Here is a 17842-nt window from a genome sequence, read left to right as displayed (position 1 = left end):
AAATCAATACAAATGACCCATTTTATAATCTATTTAATTAATAGGTCATATTTAACTAATATAATCTTTATCAATTCTCATATATATAAAATTAAAATACAATTTTTTTTTGAGAAATAATTACAACATGTTGCTAACTCCTGCAGTTCGAACCCTTTCCCCCCAGACCTCTAAGCACTTTGTGCATGGAGGTTCTAATTCAGCTACAAGGTTTTTGGCAAATTAAAATACAATTACAACTATAAATATAGTAATAAACATATAAAAACAATAATAAATTAAATAATAATATCAAAATAACTAATAACTTTATAAGTTAAACAGGTTAAACGGATCAGACGGATTCGCATGTTGAACATAAACTCGACCCGTTTATTAAACGAGTTAGCCATATCAACCCGAATATGACCCGAACTCATTTGGCCTCAACCCATAACCTGTTTATAAACGGGTTAGTCGTGTTGCGGGTCGTGTCAGATTTTGCCACTCCTAAGTTTAGGATAATATATTTTATATTAAAATTAATTTGCTAAGTTATGTGATAATTAATTTTTTATTTGTGCAAGTTTAAAGTGTGTTGAGGTTCAAAATTAATCATAGTTTAAGGCCCAAAGAAATAGCACATTGGGCTAATTTCATGGAAATGAAGCAAGAGAAAAAAAAAAAAAAAAAGGCTGGGCTCAAGTAATGAAGAAAAGAGGAAAAGAAAGAAGAAAAGGGTGAGAGGTCAAAAGAATTGGATCCAAAGACCCATGGAAGAATAGACTTTAAAATCCATGAAGTAAAGGAAAGGCCCAGTCGGCCAGGATCAATAAGCCAAAAGAAGCCTAATAAGAAAAGCTGGGTCGGGATCCCAGAAGTTACTAGAGTTTGGGGATCTATGGGACGCGCAACATGGTCTAAGTAAGATTGAAGCAGGTTCAAAGGAAAAAAGGGATAAAAGACGAAGAGCATGCGGGTCTCATGCGTCCAAACATGCAGTGGGGATCAGAAAAGTACAAAGCAAAACATTCATGAACGAAGGAGCTGTGCCTCAAGGAACCAAGAATGAGAAAACCATAAGAAGAGGTAATTGGAAGGGAGCTTTCAACCCAGCAGTAAAAGATTCCAACTATTTGGAAAAATGACAAGGATGGAGTGCAACAAAAAGCTGGAAAGGTGAAAGAAAGGGCCAAATAGCTGAAGATTAGCAACCTGAGGGGATCTTGAAATGGAAAATTAGCTAGGGGCTTTCAGCTTGGTCGCACCAAAAGGAAGAAGTTATGAGAAAAAAGGAAACAACTAGCCCTTGAGTAAATTGACACAACACGAACTCTGAAGGGCAAAAAGGAGAAATCACTGGTACCCCGGAACCCTAGAGTTGCAGTATAAAAGAAGGGGGAAACCCATGCTAAAGGGCATTCATTGATTTTTATTCAGGCATTCATCGCCATTTTTTTTGGGTTCCTAGAAAAGATATAGAGCCATCGAAAGAACTCTGTAAAGTTCAAGAAAAAACAGAGGAACTGCTCTTGGTATCCTAGAGATAGCCACTATAGCGCATACTCGGATTAAAAAAATTCAATCTTTGCAAGTCTTGGAGGCTTGAATAGCTATCAAAGTCTGTAATTTTTGAACTTAGTTGAACCTTGTATCACGTCTTAGTGAGCACTGTAATCATAACCAAAGAAAATTAATAAAATGCCCCTCACTAATTCGAGGATCCATAACCCTTTTTTTTTACTGTATTTTTATTGCTGTGCATTTCCTTGCTGTTTGAATTGTCATTCAATATAGATATTTTCGCTTGTTAGTTTATTTGTGTTGTAGGAAGCTTGCTTTGTGCACCACTTGGTTCTTAAACAATCTTTTAGTTGCGATGAATCAAGCCCAGTCCATCAAGAACAATTATTTGGCCTAGGATCATTGGGCCGCTGCGCTGAGAAAAAAAAAAAGGCACTCTCATAGAGTGTAAAGTGATCATATTATTTTCTAAGTTTTCAATTGTGTTTTGATAAACCAGGTTGTATTGTTCTATACTTTAATTTTTGTTTTATTCTAGATAATTTTTCTATTATAAATTATGTTTTAATTTAATTATAAATGTTTACTAAAAGATTAAGTGAAAGTAAAAGGAAATGTTAATGAAGCTTGAATGTAAAAATTTAATTAATAATTTTGCATCTCAAAGAGAATGATAAATAGATTCTAATTTATTTTTAAAATCAAAAGTTAAATAAATATTATTTAATTAATATTTAAATAATTGAAAAAAGCCTCACCTAAACTTTTCGCTTAAGGCACCTAAATTTGTTGAGCCGACCCTAGTTTAGATGTATCCTTTATTTTAAAAAATAAAAATAAAAATAAAAATTATAGGGTTCATTTGGTAACATTATTCTAGTAACATTATTTGTATTTTTTGAAAATATGTGTGGGTGAAAAGTGTATAAAAATATGTGTATAAAAATACGTGTAATATTATTTAAACATTGAAATGCGAGAAATTGTAGTACTCAGATCGTAGGTATCGAAATGCGGGGGGAATAAAAAAGACGTGTTTAACACTCTTTCAGACCTCTATAGAAATGTTTTGAATAACATATTTTACTCCATTCTAATAATTTAGAATTTTTCTTTCTCTGTCTCTCTCCTGGCTTCATGCTGGTTAGGCGCAGGCCAAGGAATTTTGGGGCATAATGCGATGTTTAAATTGAGGCTTATATATTTAAATTTAATTAAATAATATTTTTTTTACTTAAAATTTATTCTTCTAATTTGTTTAGATGTAAAAAAAAAAAGGTTTTTTTTTAATGAGTTTCTTGTTCATACGTGAGTTGTTCATCTAAATTTTTTTTTTATATAACTTTTGTTGAATTTTTTTTTAGATATATACATTTTTTATTATTATATTTTGTTTATTGCTAGTAACAAATTATCTAGAGAACCCTTTTGAAATTTAATTATTTTTTTACAAAACTTAAAATTGTTGTTGTTAACAACTTTTATATATATATATATATATATATATATATATAGAATCAACTAGATACTTAAATCTACCCATTTTCTAACAGTAGTAAAGAATAACTGATGCAAAAGATGGAAAACTGGGGAGGGTTAAGGAAACTTACAGGTTTGGGAAATAAGCTCCTCGGACGGGCCCTTAGTATTTATGAGAGCGTGGAGTAATGAGAGAGAGACAGATTCAATGAATATGTGCTGAGACGGTGTAATTTGTAACTGAAGAGAGATTTGATTTGAAAGGCACTTTATAAGGGCACAGAAAGTAGGAGCGGGAAAAATCCCGCCCATAAATGCAAAGGATCCCCCACCGTTAGATCTGCATTAGGTTGTTGAATGTGTGAGACAACAGAGCAGTCATCATTTAATAATGGCGTGCTCCTGACACCGAAACGTCAGGAGCGTGCCTTGGGCAAGCAAAAGGACATTCTGAAAGAGAGGAAAACCTACGAAATAAATGAAGGCCGGATATCAAAATCTCCCTTTTTTCCGAGGTAACAAAAAGCGAGATTTTGAGGGGCTATTATAGGGTCTGTTAGTTAAAAAGATATAGGAATCCTCAGAAGTGGGCTCGGGGCCCAACGGCCCAATCCGAGGACGCTTAGTTATCCGAGGATAGCTTAAAAAATTTTGTTAAAGGGATAGTATAGGAGAAAGGAGTGGATATTGTATATAGCGGCATAACGCACGTCCGAGGACACCAAAGTCCGAGGTGAATGTAACTTTCATTTTATTCAGGAGACTCCGCAAAGTTGTATCCGAACTGGAAATTGGGTATAAACCTAATGAGGAGTCGGGGAAGGTAGCAAATATCTTCCAGGGCTATCACCTCCACATTAAATGCTTTCCAGCTAATCCTCTGGCCGCATTAATGTGGAGGTGATACCTGAACAGTGACTAAGCAGCTTTATGGCCACTGGGCAAAAATTTCGGTAGGTGCTGGATGGGACAGAAAGGAGCTCCAAAGATAAGAACTACACGTGTACGATGGAAAATGAGGAGAGAACAGAGTATATAACATAGAAACGAATGAGATAAAGGGGGATTTTTTCCATAACAAAAGAAAAAGAGGAGAAAAAAGGAGAGAGAAAAGCGGACTGAAACCTAGCCGAGGAGAATTTCTCTCATTCAATCAACCTAAAATATCCCTTGTTACTTGATGAGTATAGCCTTTCCTGTCAAACGGTACTAGTTCTTGTATCCATGCTCTAAAAATTTATTGTTTGGGCTTGTTGGGCTGAAAACCCATTCATACTCTGGGTCCAATCCAAATTGAGTCCCTACATATATATAAGCTACAAAGATTCAAAAATAAATAAATAAATGAAAACAAAGAAATGAGTAGACACTACCTACATTTTACTATTTCCCCTTTTTTGTCTTTCACAATCAATTGAATAATGTTACATCAATAATATTTTTCATAAAAATTTCATTACAAATCTTAGGCAGTAATTTATTATTTGTTCTAATTTGAGTTCACCATTGATATCATTTTCTTTTATCTATTAATGATAAATTGTCATAAAAAATTTATTGTGAAAATATTATGGGCATAGCATATTACTCTATAGTCTAAAAAATTTCTTTTGGGTAGTGTTAGGGACACAAAAATTTCACATCATTCCTAAATTATCATGGCAAAATATTTATATTAGAGATTGTGGTGAGTGACTACTTTAAATAAAATTGCCAATTTATATATATATATATATATAATACTTTTATGGGACAAAAAAAAAATCCTAAATTATCATGGCAAAATATTTATATTAGAGATTGTGGTGAGTGACTACTTTAAATAAAATTGCCAATTTATATATATATATATATATAATACTTTTATGGGACAAAAAAAAAAAAAAACTTTGTGGAGGATAATGTGCATACAGTCCATGCCAACTTTTTTGATACCATTGTCGAAGAGAGCGAACAAAACAAATTTCAGGGATTACAAGTCCAATGCAAAAAGGCATTCTCTAGGACAAGATGTCCTCCAAGATTTTTTGAGTCTGTCTTGCTTGCGCCAGATGCATTTAAAAATGTTTATTATATATATTTTTTGAATTTTGGTTAACTTTTAAAATAAATTTATAAGAATATCATTTTGTCAAATAAAAGATGGTTGTATCTATTTATTTTTATTTTTTATATATAACTGTTGAATTAATTTTCCAAAAAAAAAAAAAAAGTCTATTAGCTTATGTGAGTTATTTTAATTGGTTTTGACTTACTTCTAGTACTTTTTTAATTGGACATGTCATTTTATTTTAATTATACAATGACAAGTAGTAGTGAGTTTTAATTTTCATATTTTATTTAGTTAGTGGATGATGTGACAATTTCTCATTAAAATAAAAGAATATTTTAATAAAAAAAGTACGGAAAGTAAGTTAAACCCATTTTAACCTTTTATGTCAACTATAACCAAAAGACGTTATGTTTGTCTAGAATTTTGTAGTTCAATTAACACTTCTTAGTAATTATGGCGAAGATGTTTAAGATTTAAATTTCCTCACTTATTGTAATTATCGAATTATTAAAAAAAAGAAAAGAGAGGGATATTACTCCTATTATTGAATATAAGGTGTGAGCCAACAAAAAAAAAAAGAAAAAAAAAAAAAAGGTATATTCTCAAAACTCTGGCATAGATAATGAATGAAAGGATAAATGAACAATAAGTCATATCTTGTTTCACAGCATAGGTAATAAATGAATGAGTACTTAAACCTAAAGATAGACTTGCTAGTTTGAGATTTTTTTTTTTTTTTACAAGATAGAATTCTACTTTAACCTAATCTAGATGTATATAATCTAGGTGTATATGTGTATGAAGTTCTCTCCTGGAGATTTGAATTCCGGCCTTTGCCCCCCACACCCCACAAGTACTTATATTCGTAGAGTGATTATCGCACCAAGGGTGTGTAGTAGTGCTAGTTTCAGATTGTTGAAATGCAGTTTATGTAGAGCTTAAGCTATAGAATTTTTGCATTAAATAGTTTTAACGGAAAATCATTTTAGTGCTTAGAAAATGTATAACAAACTATAATGATAAATCACTTTAAAATTATTACACCGTTTTGGTAACCAAACTAAAAAAGATTTTTTAGGTGTAAAAATAACCAAAATTGACATAATAAGCACGTTGTATTTTGTATTTTGAATATGTAATTCAATTAATATCTAATTTTTATTTAATTATTTTTTTCAACTTTTATTTCTGAAAAGAAGTAGGTATTGGATGTATTTTTAAAAAGAAGTGTAAAAATTTATGTTAATTCATTATATCAATTAAAAATTGGAATATTGCATTAAAAGTGTTATTGCTAAAGTTTGGAATTATTTACTGTAAATTTGGCCCACTTTTTAAAAAGCTAACCCTTGTTATCATTTTCACAGTTCATGAAGTGTGAATCTCATTCTTCCCATATGGCTGGAAGAAAATTCCTCTGAGAGTCAATGAGTCCATGTGCTAAAAGAAGAGAGAGAGAGAGAGACTATTCTGCATTTAATTTTTTTTTTTATGTACAACTTTTTATTTTTAATTTTATTTTTTAGAATCGATTGGAAACTCTGGTAAATGTCAATTGAGATGTAAGATTTTTATCCATATACAATTTTTTAAAGCCGTCATTTTTGCTATTATTATTTTTAAAAAATACAAATAAGTCAGTGCAAGTAGAGTTTGGTAACTCATTTGGTATTTTTTTTTTTTTTTTTTAACTAAGACCTTCTGGTTAAAAAAAAAAAAAATCCATCCAAACATCTACATATAGTATTTTATTTTGAAGGAAAGATAGAATGTTCGGAGAGGAACCACAATTTATAAAGTGGAATCCTGGAAAGCTTGAAAATTATGGCAAAACTTCACATTTCAAATGCCAAATGTGCCAGATATTAGACTTTATTCATTCGACACCGAAAGGTGTTGGAACATTTGTGTAGAAAATAAAAACGTGATTTTTAGATGCCCCTATCTAAATCAATTGGGTATGATTGTAGGTGTGGTGTGTAGGCATTAGCTGCATGCTAAAGGAAACAACAAAGTCAAGCTAAAAATTAAAAGCAACGCATATTTTCAACTCCACAGAGAGAAGAAATGTGATTTTCACCCATAATCCTACCAATAAAAGAAGGGTTAGGTTGGACTTTGGAGTTGGGGGGATAATACAGTGATTGTGGACATATTTGGTTTTTAGTGTCCAATAATGATACAGCGTATCCAATTCATAATGTAAGAAAAATTAGAACCATTTAAGCAACACCTATCGATAGAGAACACTGCCATGTAAGAAAAATTAGAACCTTTTAAGTAACACCTAGCGATAGAGAACACTGCCATGGTTTGGGAACTGGCAAATCTTAAAGGGAATTACAACAGTGACTATTTCATCAGAGAGTAAATGGAAAACTGGGATCATAATGTACCCAAAGAGAAAGATTCAAAACACTGTGGTTGCTGACTACATTTCTTTACTATATCCTGGATGTTCAATGTCTATTCACCAAATGGTAACTATAATGTTACGCTAAGCCTAAATTGTTTCGTTCATTACAATTCATCCAGATAAATTCATGCGCAAGAATGATCAACCTGAAGTGCAGGTCAAAGGGTTGGCCACGTTTAACGCACTAATCCAAAGAGAACTCCTCAAGCCATATTAGCACCTCATTTCTCTTCAATGCAACCAAACACCAAAAATTACAGAAAATAGTCAATAATTGGTATGGGAATTGGGAATAACAGAAAAACTGAGTAATCATTTTTCATAGCTGTAAGAAACTGGTAAATGTTAAAGAAGACATTTTTATAAAACTAGCCGTGGCATTAACATAGCTGGTTTAACAGACTAGGGGGCAAAGCAAAGCTGACTTCTTTTTTTAATAACATAAGGAACCTTTCTAAAGAAAAGTTCTTTGGACTCGCCTCTAGCTAGTAAAACCTACAGGAAACTGATCCTATTTGCCAAAACCAGTTGTAGGATAATCCAAGGCATTCACCCTTGATGGGCTAAGCAGTTTATGCTCATGCCCACGAGCAGCAAATCAAAACTGACTTCTATATCTGACATCATGATAAACATTGGAGGTAACAATATTTGCATGGAAGAATAATTGACTAGTCTTGAATTTGGTTGAATGTTAATTTGCATCAAATGAAACATATAGCAGAAAAACTGGCCCGTGGTATATACAGAAAAGAATAAGATCAAGCTTACTACGCTTAGAAAAATAAATCAAAAGAATGTAGCTATGAAGATCACTAGCATAGGAGATTCAGAATTCCAATATAAACAATATGGTAAGTGGATATCAGCACTAGTTTTTCCTTTGTTCTTGAAACAAAGATAATGAAGCTGAGTTAACACATGAATTCATCTATATTTGTCTTTATTCTACACTTCTATTTCGTCCCTCAATAATTGAGTATAAAAGAGTTAGGAATGCTCGATTTGTAGATATCACAGCTATAACCAATATCCAGACTTCTTAATTTGAACTAATATTTCATTCAAGTAGCTGACAGGGGCTCACATCCATTTTAAGTTCCTCGGGTGGATGGATGGCTTCTATGAAGCTTCATTCTTGGAAAAAATGTGAACTTCAAATGGACAGAGGCATTTTCTTCTATTAGAATTAATGCTCTTATGATGGTCTTTATATATTATAAGGGTTCTTCCTTAAACTATGCTTGGTTTCCAAATAGATGAGGAAAATGATTTTTTATTATTTTCTTTTTTGAATCACTCTATTACCATTCTAGCCCCATGCCCCCCACCTAGTTTCTCAATTGTGCTTCTTTATTAATTTTTCTCCATTCGACACTAATGTTAATGTTACTCAATAATCATATTTCAGGTTATCTATATGGTTGGAATCATTTTAAATAATATATCAGGACAAAATAGAGGAAGTAATGTACGGATACCATATCATACCATTACAAAGCTCCGTGTACGGCCTGGATCATTGTATCGTGCAAACAAACAACCTGTCTTAGGTTTGAGGCCATCATTTATAAGAGAAGAGCGAAGTGCTTTTTCTTTCTCTCGAACAATATCTTCTGTAGCTCTTCCACTGAACTTCAAAACTGCAGCAATACCTCCTTCCACCTTTCTCAAGCTAATTGTTCCTTGATTAGGATCTGGTAAACTGGCAGATATACATGCTTAGTGCTGATCTGCTTACATTACTGAATAGATTTAATGAAATAATTTTGAAATGATCATATCTTTTTGCAATTGTCTAACTAATCAAATGCATCCAGTTGCATTGTTTTAACACAAATTCAGATACCTAAATCTATACAATTTTTTTCTTTGGTATTTAGAGTCCAATAAAAGTGATGAGCCTCACCTGCTTATATCTTTCTCCAATGGAAGAACAACTTGGATGGATACTTTGGAAAGTTCAGCATCAAATGCCTGTGTGAAAACAGGAGTAGTCATTGGTATCTTCTCTGATCTGGAATTCTTACCAAATATGTACCTAGAGAGACGAATTATCATCTGTATTATCCAAGAGAGCAACAACACAATAACACAACTGAATTGGATTCTTAAAGACACTCACCCAGTAACATCATTAAAGCCAGTTGACCCTGCTAATTTGTCTCCATTTGCTTCTACCACTATAAATGGTGTGTACTTTCTCACCTGTAGAATCATTTGAAAATCTAGTAAACTCATATAGTTTCTGGACATTCCTGCAAATATGATAAGCCACATATATGGTGAGCTCATTAATATCATTGTAAACACTGATATCATGAGTCATTTCCCAGTATTTACAAGTTTACAACAGTCATCTTTAAGGAAAGAACTATAATAAACCAGGTGTAATGTTCCGCATAGTGAAAATCAATACAGTAGCAGCAGAGGCATAAGTTAGTAAATGACTAGATGCAGAAACAATTTCTTTAAGAAAATATGGAGAAACCTCGAAGTTAGCAGTTCTTTTCAGTATCTGATATTTGGGTGATTCCAAGTCTGGAGTCTTGTACATCCGCAGCTGCAAGAGTTCCAATCTCCACATCAGAAGGGGCATTAAATTACACAAAACACAAAAATGATCATCTCATGTCATTTCAAGTAATGATAGTGCCGGTACCTGCTTTAAAACATCCAACAAACCTTCTAGAGAAAAGTAGTCATTTTTCTTTATGGAATCCCAAAAATCCTACAGTTTACAAGAATATTATTATTACTAACATTTTTTATGTGCCGTATATTCTGTCCTTCTCTCATCTGGTAAGACAAATGAACCTTACCACATGGCTGCAAAACTTTCCAGTCTCTGGGTTGATGCCCATGATAGAGGTTCCTGTAAAGACCAATTCTGGGTTCCATGGCAGAAGGATAAACTTCATGATCATAGTCCACCTTGTAGTAATTTCATAAGGTCCTGTCTATAGCAACTCAATCAGTCCCGTCTCTATAGTAATTTCGTAATGTGATCTCCTACTGGAAGTTACTGTCACCATTCAATATCATACTAAACTAACTCCTTGAAAATGCACAAAATGGTTATGCCCAAGCAGAGTAATTGACCGAGTCATATGTTGCATTTGTAACTATAATGATTCTTGAAGTCTATATGAAAAAAAGAAGTTCCATTTGATTACTTGGTTGTTGTGAGAAAACTTAAGGACTTAATTCAATGTAAAACTAATCAATTGGTGACCATTACTAGATCAAACACAAAAACAAAAAATGCAAATCGATTGGGGGGTGGAGGGGAGTGGGATTAAAAAACAGAAAGTTAATTTCTCCTTACAAATGCAGAGTGCCAAAGAATCTGAAGAAAAGAGCAATTCTAATATCAAGAGGAAATCGTTAGCATTAAAAAACAAGAAGTAATGGCTCACTCGCAATCATACAAACTGCCAAAAAGAATGCATAAAAAAAGAGTGAATTAAAAACTAATATTGAAACAGACAAAGATTCATAAAACCAGTTACACACATTATTATAATTGCAAAGCATTGTGCTATAAACAAACAATTCTAACTCCAATAACATCAAATTAAAGAAGTCTCCCGAACTTAGGTAGCCAACGTTACGGGTTTGTAGTCAACATCATAGTACTTTATAGCATTACATAATGAGAGACACTGAGACACACCAAATCATTATTAAATCATTGAATCACATTCAAAATTATGAATTAACGTAGTCAGAATTCAGGCTACATCATCCTCATTGTTGTCTGCACTACAAAAGTACTCATATAATTTCTTTACGTGCAAATCCCATTAAGTCAAAGCACCCACTAACTTATATATATATATATATATATATTTAAAACATAAACTATAACAGAAATCATAGTAAAGCAAACCTGTTTGACCCAGTGCAACTGGAACTCAGGCCTGAATAGTGTCTTCAAGAGAGTTATGTTAAACAAGTACCCACTTATAGTGTCATGCTTGGTGATTGGGTCCCTGAATTTCACAACCTCATCGTACGCCGTCCGATCAATACCCTGATCATCAAAGAGATGTGGAAGATCATCGTACAAAAAACCCACTAACCGTTCCACGTCGACCGTTGATTTTGGCGGGCTTTGGTCCACAAGGCTTAGCCCAATGGCCCACTTGATGTGTTTTTGGTCAGCTCCAAGTTTAAGAGTCGAGCTTTTGTTTTTGAAATATTGGAGGGGAAGCCTGGTGGTGGTGGGTTTGGTGGGGCTCAGTCGGTGGGAGGTGACATGCACGGCGGGGATTGGACGGAAATTGTGGTGGGAGAGTTGGGTGTTGGCCATTTGTTTAGGTTCAAAATTCAAATGGTGTAGCACCCTAGCACTAGTTTGTGTACTACTGTACTTGCTTTTCTGGCTACGAGAGTGTGAATCTTACCCAAAAGAAAATGATTGGTTTGTGTTGGTTGAAGCTGGCGGAGTGACTGTGTTCAGTGTTGTGAGTGCCAAGTGTGTATAAAACCTTTTTTTTTTTTTTTTTGAGGAACAAGTGTGTCTAAAACTTAGTGCATATTAAATTTCTTAATTTAATTAAAATATATAGTTTTATTGAATTTAATTGTCTAAAAAAAAAGATAATAATGATTCAGGAAAAGAAAAAGAAAAAAGAAAAGAAGATAATAATAATGTTGTGTTTTATTAGTTGATGTAACCATGTCTGAATTTAATTTAGAAGTCTAATGTTTAGCCTATAAGGTGAGTGAGTGACCAACGTGGAGACTGAGAGGACATAACTATATATAAATTTTATCTATTTTTAAATTATATAGTATGATGATGTTTAGTTTGCCTTTTTGTAAGTGCTTACACCACTTAAAAACAAAATAGTGAGTTTATTTCACACATACTATTATTACTTAAGAAATATTTCAAGTTATGAATTCAGTGTAAAAAAAGTAACTGTATGTTCTTTGTGCGCAATAGTGTGTGAATATTAGTAATTACCCAAAAGAAAATCTTATGGGAACCATTAAAAAATGTTGTTTGGTTGAATGTTTTCAAAAATTGCATCTTAATAATCATGTATGAAAGCACTCAACTAAACAATATTTATTTTTGATTAGGAGATGTCATAGGTGACTATTTTATGAGTTTTTCTAAAACCACAACTTTTTTGTCATAACTTTATTATGGTACATTGTGTAAGTGTCTGCCTATTATTTTTACTTAAACTCATCACTTTTTTTTGCTTCAACTCACAATATGTCATATTAAAGTTTTGGCAAAAATTGTGTGCAGAAGTTGTGTATATATGTTTTCTTCTGTTTTATTGTATGTATATGTATCCTCTAGATTAATGTTTTCCTAGTGTCGTGTTGGTGCAAACACAATAATAATGAAAACAACACAAAGAGAAACTGAATAATACGCTGAATATTATTAATTTGAAGAGATAAACACAACACAATTTGGACTGAGGTGCGGTACTCGCTTTCTTTAAGGAGATTCAAGCCCTTGGTTGGCTAATCTTTGTAATCGGTGCAGACCTTCTCTGACTTGTCTCTCCCAGGATACAATAGCCTAACCAATGTTGTATGGATAGAATAGCTTCTGCACAAAGTGTTCAAGCCCAAAACTCCAGCAGAAAAACACATTTCTTTGGCCCAAAATCTCTCAAGTATTTAGGAATATTATTGAATTCACTCTCTCCCACAATACTTTTTGCTTTTAACTATTTCTCTTTATTCACTCATGATATGAAATTAGTCCATAACATAGCCATATATATAGTCTTCCAACCCTTCACATAACCTATATGTTATTTATTAATTTAGAAAACTTCTCTTAATTTATTTAATCTAACTTACACACAAGTAACTCTTTCTTTAACAAATTTTATTCTAACTCATCTCTTTATTTTTCTTCGGTTATTTTGAGTTTCAACATATTTAATTTAAAATATACTAACATGTCGTATCTAGCAAGCAACTTAGAGCATATAACAAAATTTTGAAATTTGAGCTTGAATCAAGTTAAAAACTCACTCTAGAATAGCATGCGATTTTTTTTTTTTTCTTCTAAAACCCTTCTTTATAATATGAAGTACAAGTTTTGTTCTTTTTATTTTATAATTTTTCCATACATTTTTATTTATTTATTTATACATATATCGATAATTGAGGTTAAAGAAAGATTTGAACTTTGAATATTTTCACTGGAAATACTAGGAAGTGTCAATTGAGTTACAATTTTTTTTTTACTCTTAAGTTTGGAGAAGAGGGTGTCAATTGCCAAATTATGGATACCTTTTTTGAGATCGTTAAGAGTCAAAGAGATACCAATTGATGTTGTATTAGCTATTTTGCATTTACTAGGCCTATATAGAGAACATAATCTAATATGTAAAAATTTGATAAGAATGTAGTGCAAAAATTATCGTTTATACTATCCAATAAAAGTTTATCACATTAATATTTTACTTAAAACTCAATACATCTTAGTATCTTACTATACATAATAACAACTCAATAAACTCTCTATTTCGCAAACAATTTCAGATCTGATCTCTAAAATCCACTCTATTGACATGGCTAGTAATAGACTAATAGGTATCTATTGCTTATGGAGCATGGACGCACTTTGCTTTTAAATGAATTAATTGTGTAAACTAAAATGAAAGACCGAAGTGGCTGCTCTGCATGGACACTTGAACTAAAGCAAATGGCCAACTCCAAAATTAAAGAAGTGACACAACTCTAAAAGTAACGTTACTTTAAGTCTTGCGTTTAGCCAACAGTGAACTGGAATGCCATGACTGTTAAATATAATCACTAATTAATTAGCCGAAGACACAAGAATCTTGTGATGTACACTGCATTTCACTAATATATACAGTACCATTATGTGCTCCATGTATTATAGTTTAGTATCATTAGTGATACTAAAGTACTGTACGTCTGCCTTTGAGGAAATGAAATGAAATTAGCTAAGGACAAAGGATTAATTATATAATACATATGGAGATCGATGGAGGTGACTCTTCGGAAGTTGTAAGAGCATTCAGATCCACCAAATCAATTTGTTAATCATATTTTATTGGCTGGACAATTTATGCAACCTATGAGCTGCGGCAATGTTGCTGTAGAAATCAACTTGTTGTCGAGGCTAATATAATTGATCTGGAAATGCTCTCAAATCCCACAATATTAGATTGTGGTTGGAGGTGGTCCATCACTATTATCCTTAATTGCCCTTAATAATGATGTAATCTTTGATTTAGCTACTGTTTTCAAATCCATAAAGAAAAAGCCAAATCTCTTCTACTTTACAATTTTCAGTTCCACCAACGTGCTAAAAGAAATCTCACTTTTCATTACTCAACCATGCACCGCAAAGTCCAAACTCCAAAGATGCTCGCACCACCCATCATATGTTTCATCTTATTTGTGTTTAGTATACACAGGTTAATGTACACATTTTATACACACACACGAAAAACTATAAATGAAAACCGTGATTTCAAGTTATAATTTCAATTATTTTTTTGTGTGTTTTAAAGTTGTGCACAATAAATTTTTGCTTAGAGCAAGAGTTAATATAGATACTAAAAGCATTAGCATCCAGGAATACAAAAAAGTGTCTATTTTATATTCTTAAAACTTATTTTATCTATTTTACTATCCCATTTTACAACCCATCCAATATCCCTGATTCTATTTTTACATATATATAACTCATTAAAATAATATAAACTATACCAACAAATAATATAAAAAAAAATCAGTTTATCTCTCTTCTCTTTCATCTCTCTTTCCTCTCTCTAACCTTTTGTTGATGCCCATTTTTGAATCTGTACCCAAAAGCTTATATGGAGGAAAGCCCAATGAAAAGTAAGGCCCAAAGGCCCACCAAGAAGACTAAAGAACAAGAAGGGTCCAACAAAAAGTGTACAAGTGAAAGCAATCTACAGCAAAACACAAATTTGCAGCAGAATACAGATCTGCCGCAGAATACAGTTCTTTGGCAGAATGGCTTCGGCAGATAAAGATAAATTGGGTCCAAGACCCTTTTGATCTAGTCAACATTATTTGGCCCACAAAGGCCCAAATCTTTTTGTATAAAAAAGATAGGCGTGAAAACTGATATGAAGAAGCATGATAAAAAGAAACAAGGAATGGCAGTAAGTGTCACTAGCAGGAGATGTGTGAAGGAAAGAAAAGCCAAACTAAAGGAAATGACAAACACAGCAGGAAATGCGTGAAGAAATAAGACAAAGACACGCAATAGAACAAAACAAAGCTAATCTGTTACGGCAAAAACGGCGTGGGAACGAAAGAAGACAAAAACAGAAGGGTCGGGGCACTACCAACCTGTACCCAGCCATTACAAGGAAGGTGAGCTCACGGTCAAAGGGATTTAGAGGGTGTGGTTTGGTGGTGAGGGGAAAAGGGGGTATATATTTAGTTTCCTGCCATGACTTTTTTTGGGAATATACCTTGATGGGATGGTATCTTACCCAAAAGAAGCAATAGATGGTTGGGACCATCTGATACATGCCATAGAGCTAGGCAGTGAGGTAGCCTAATCCTTATCTTTGAACCTAGAGATAGAGGTATACAGCAAGAACAAATAAAAGGAAATTTTGTTGTGCAGCAAACATGTACTGAGCAATGGCAGTGGTCAGGGTAACCAATGGGTTGGTGGGTAGTCTTGAATGGATGCCCACAACAAACCAAAAAAAATTGGTGAAGCCCTAGGGGCAAAAGGGAGAAATCACATTGAATTAGCTCACTATAAAAGGAGGAGAAAACATCGATGAAAATGGAGACCATAAGAGAAAAGCACCTAAGGAAGGAAACCCATGGTAAGAGAGTAGTAAATACCTAGAGAGAGGAACCTAGAAAAAGAGAAAAGACCCAAGTAAGAAAAACAACCCACGACAAGATAGTAGTTAGAAACTAAGAGTAAAAAAAGAACAGAGAGAAAGAAAGAAAGAAAGTGGTAAAAAGAAGAGAGAAAACGTGGCAGGAATAGGGGCATGCATCAATAGACCATTTTTTCCATTCCTCTTAGCAAACCCACTCTTTGAAATCCCCAAAAGTAATAGCTAGTAGCCATTTAGGCCTATTCTACAAAATGCACAACTTTGATGGCAAAAGTCTATGACAAGATTATTTAAGTTGGGGTTTGGGTTCTTTCTTGGTTTACTTATCTTATAAGAGGATTCAATACTTGATTTTGATTGCAAATATATTTGATTTCTCTCATTATAACTTATATCTGCCATATTTAGTCATTCTGCTGTAGCATGTTTTTTATCACGTCTGCTGTATCAGTTGTCATGCTGTGGTGTTTTTACTTGCTGTATTAGTTATTCTGCCATAGCACATTTTCATTATATTTACCGTGTTAGCTATTTTACCAGCCAAACCTTTTTTGCTGAAGTTTTCTTCTTTATTTGTTATTACGTGTTTTACTTTTAACACAAACCAATCATTATCCTGCCATAAGTATATATATACATATATCTTGTCTCTCATGTCCTGCAAAATATATTTTATAGATGTATATGTGAATACATATAAGTATATATACTTATATATGTATATATATATATATATATATATTTGAGAATATACTAACCCATTTAAACTAACATTTGTTTGATGGGTATTTTCTTTGGGTTTTAGATTTATTTATGTGCAAGAAGTAGAAAAGTATTTCTGCGGTAAGAAAAATGAAGAGTATTCATTCATGTTGCAGAAAGCTTTACTTACTACACAGTAGATAGTTTTACTACGCGGTAGACAGCTTTACTACACAGCAGAAAGTTTTACTGCACAGCAGACGGTTTTACTATACGGTAGAAAGTTTTGCTGCACAGCAGAAAAGTCAATCTTGCGGTAGAAACTGGAGAAAAGTTTCTTTTGCAGCAGAATCGTCAATCCTGCGGTAGAAACTGGCAGCGGTAGAAACAGAAAAGTCAATCTTGAGGTAGAAACTGGAGAAAAGTCTTCTGCGGCAGAAACAGAGGATAAGCTCACTTTGCTGCGTCTTCCTTTAGACTTAGACTTAACGTTTGCGCACAAGCTGGACCAAATTGAGTTGCAGTTGGACTGGTCTCAACTCCCTTATTTAGAATATTTGGGCCTAGTACCGCAGGAGGTGGCCCAGCCTAATATAACAAAAAGGTCCACTACATTAAATTGGCGACTTCACTGGGGGGTTGGGATCAAGATAGGGAGAATGAGATATTTCTCTTCCGCAAACATGTTTCTAAGTCCTTACCCAAGAAAGTATCCAAAAAGTCACAACGGTACCATAGTAGAATTCTATGGCAGAATATCATGGCAACATTACAACAAAATAATGTTGTGGAATTCTCTGGCAAAATATTGTAGCAACGTTACAGCAGGACAGT

General features: G+C 33.2%; 1 protein-coding gene across 3 annotated transcripts; it reads right to left on the bottom strand.

The window, feature by feature from the left end:
- Positions 1–7292: 7292 nt before the first annotated feature.
- On the bottom strand, positions 7293–11896 carry LOC111987821 (heme-binding-like protein At3g10130, chloroplastic). 3 transcript variants are annotated; one of them, XM_024019563.2, is made up of 8 exons: positions 11344–11896; positions 10274–10411; positions 10114–10182; positions 9943–10014; positions 9577–9659; positions 9361–9492; positions 8943–9156; positions 7293–7680 (listed from the first exon to the last, which is right to left on the bottom strand). In XM_024019563.2, exons 1-8 carry the CDS (start codon positions 11764–11766, stop codon positions 7636–7638), a joined length of 1176 nt encoding a protein of 391 aa, XP_023875331.1. In that variant the 5' UTR covers positions 11767–11896; the 3' UTR covers positions 7293–7635. The 3 variants fall into 3 exon arrangements, with proteins under 3 accessions (XP_023875331.1, XP_023875333.1, XP_023875332.1); XM_024019565.2 differs by having other exon boundaries at positions 10274–10407; positions 11344–11444; XM_024019564.2 differs by lacking the exons at positions 10114–10182; positions 10274–10411.
- Positions 11897–17842: the final 5946 nt, after the last annotated feature.

The sequence above is a fragment of the Quercus suber genome, unplaced genomic scaffold, assembly GCF_002906115.3.
Source record: "Quercus suber isolate HL8 unplaced genomic scaffold, Cork oak 2.0 scaffold_217, whole genome shotgun sequence".
Taxonomy (NCBI): Eukaryota; Viridiplantae; Streptophyta; class Magnoliopsida; order Fagales; family Fagaceae; genus Quercus; species Quercus suber.
This window is presented reverse-complemented; position numbering and strand designations above follow the sequence as displayed.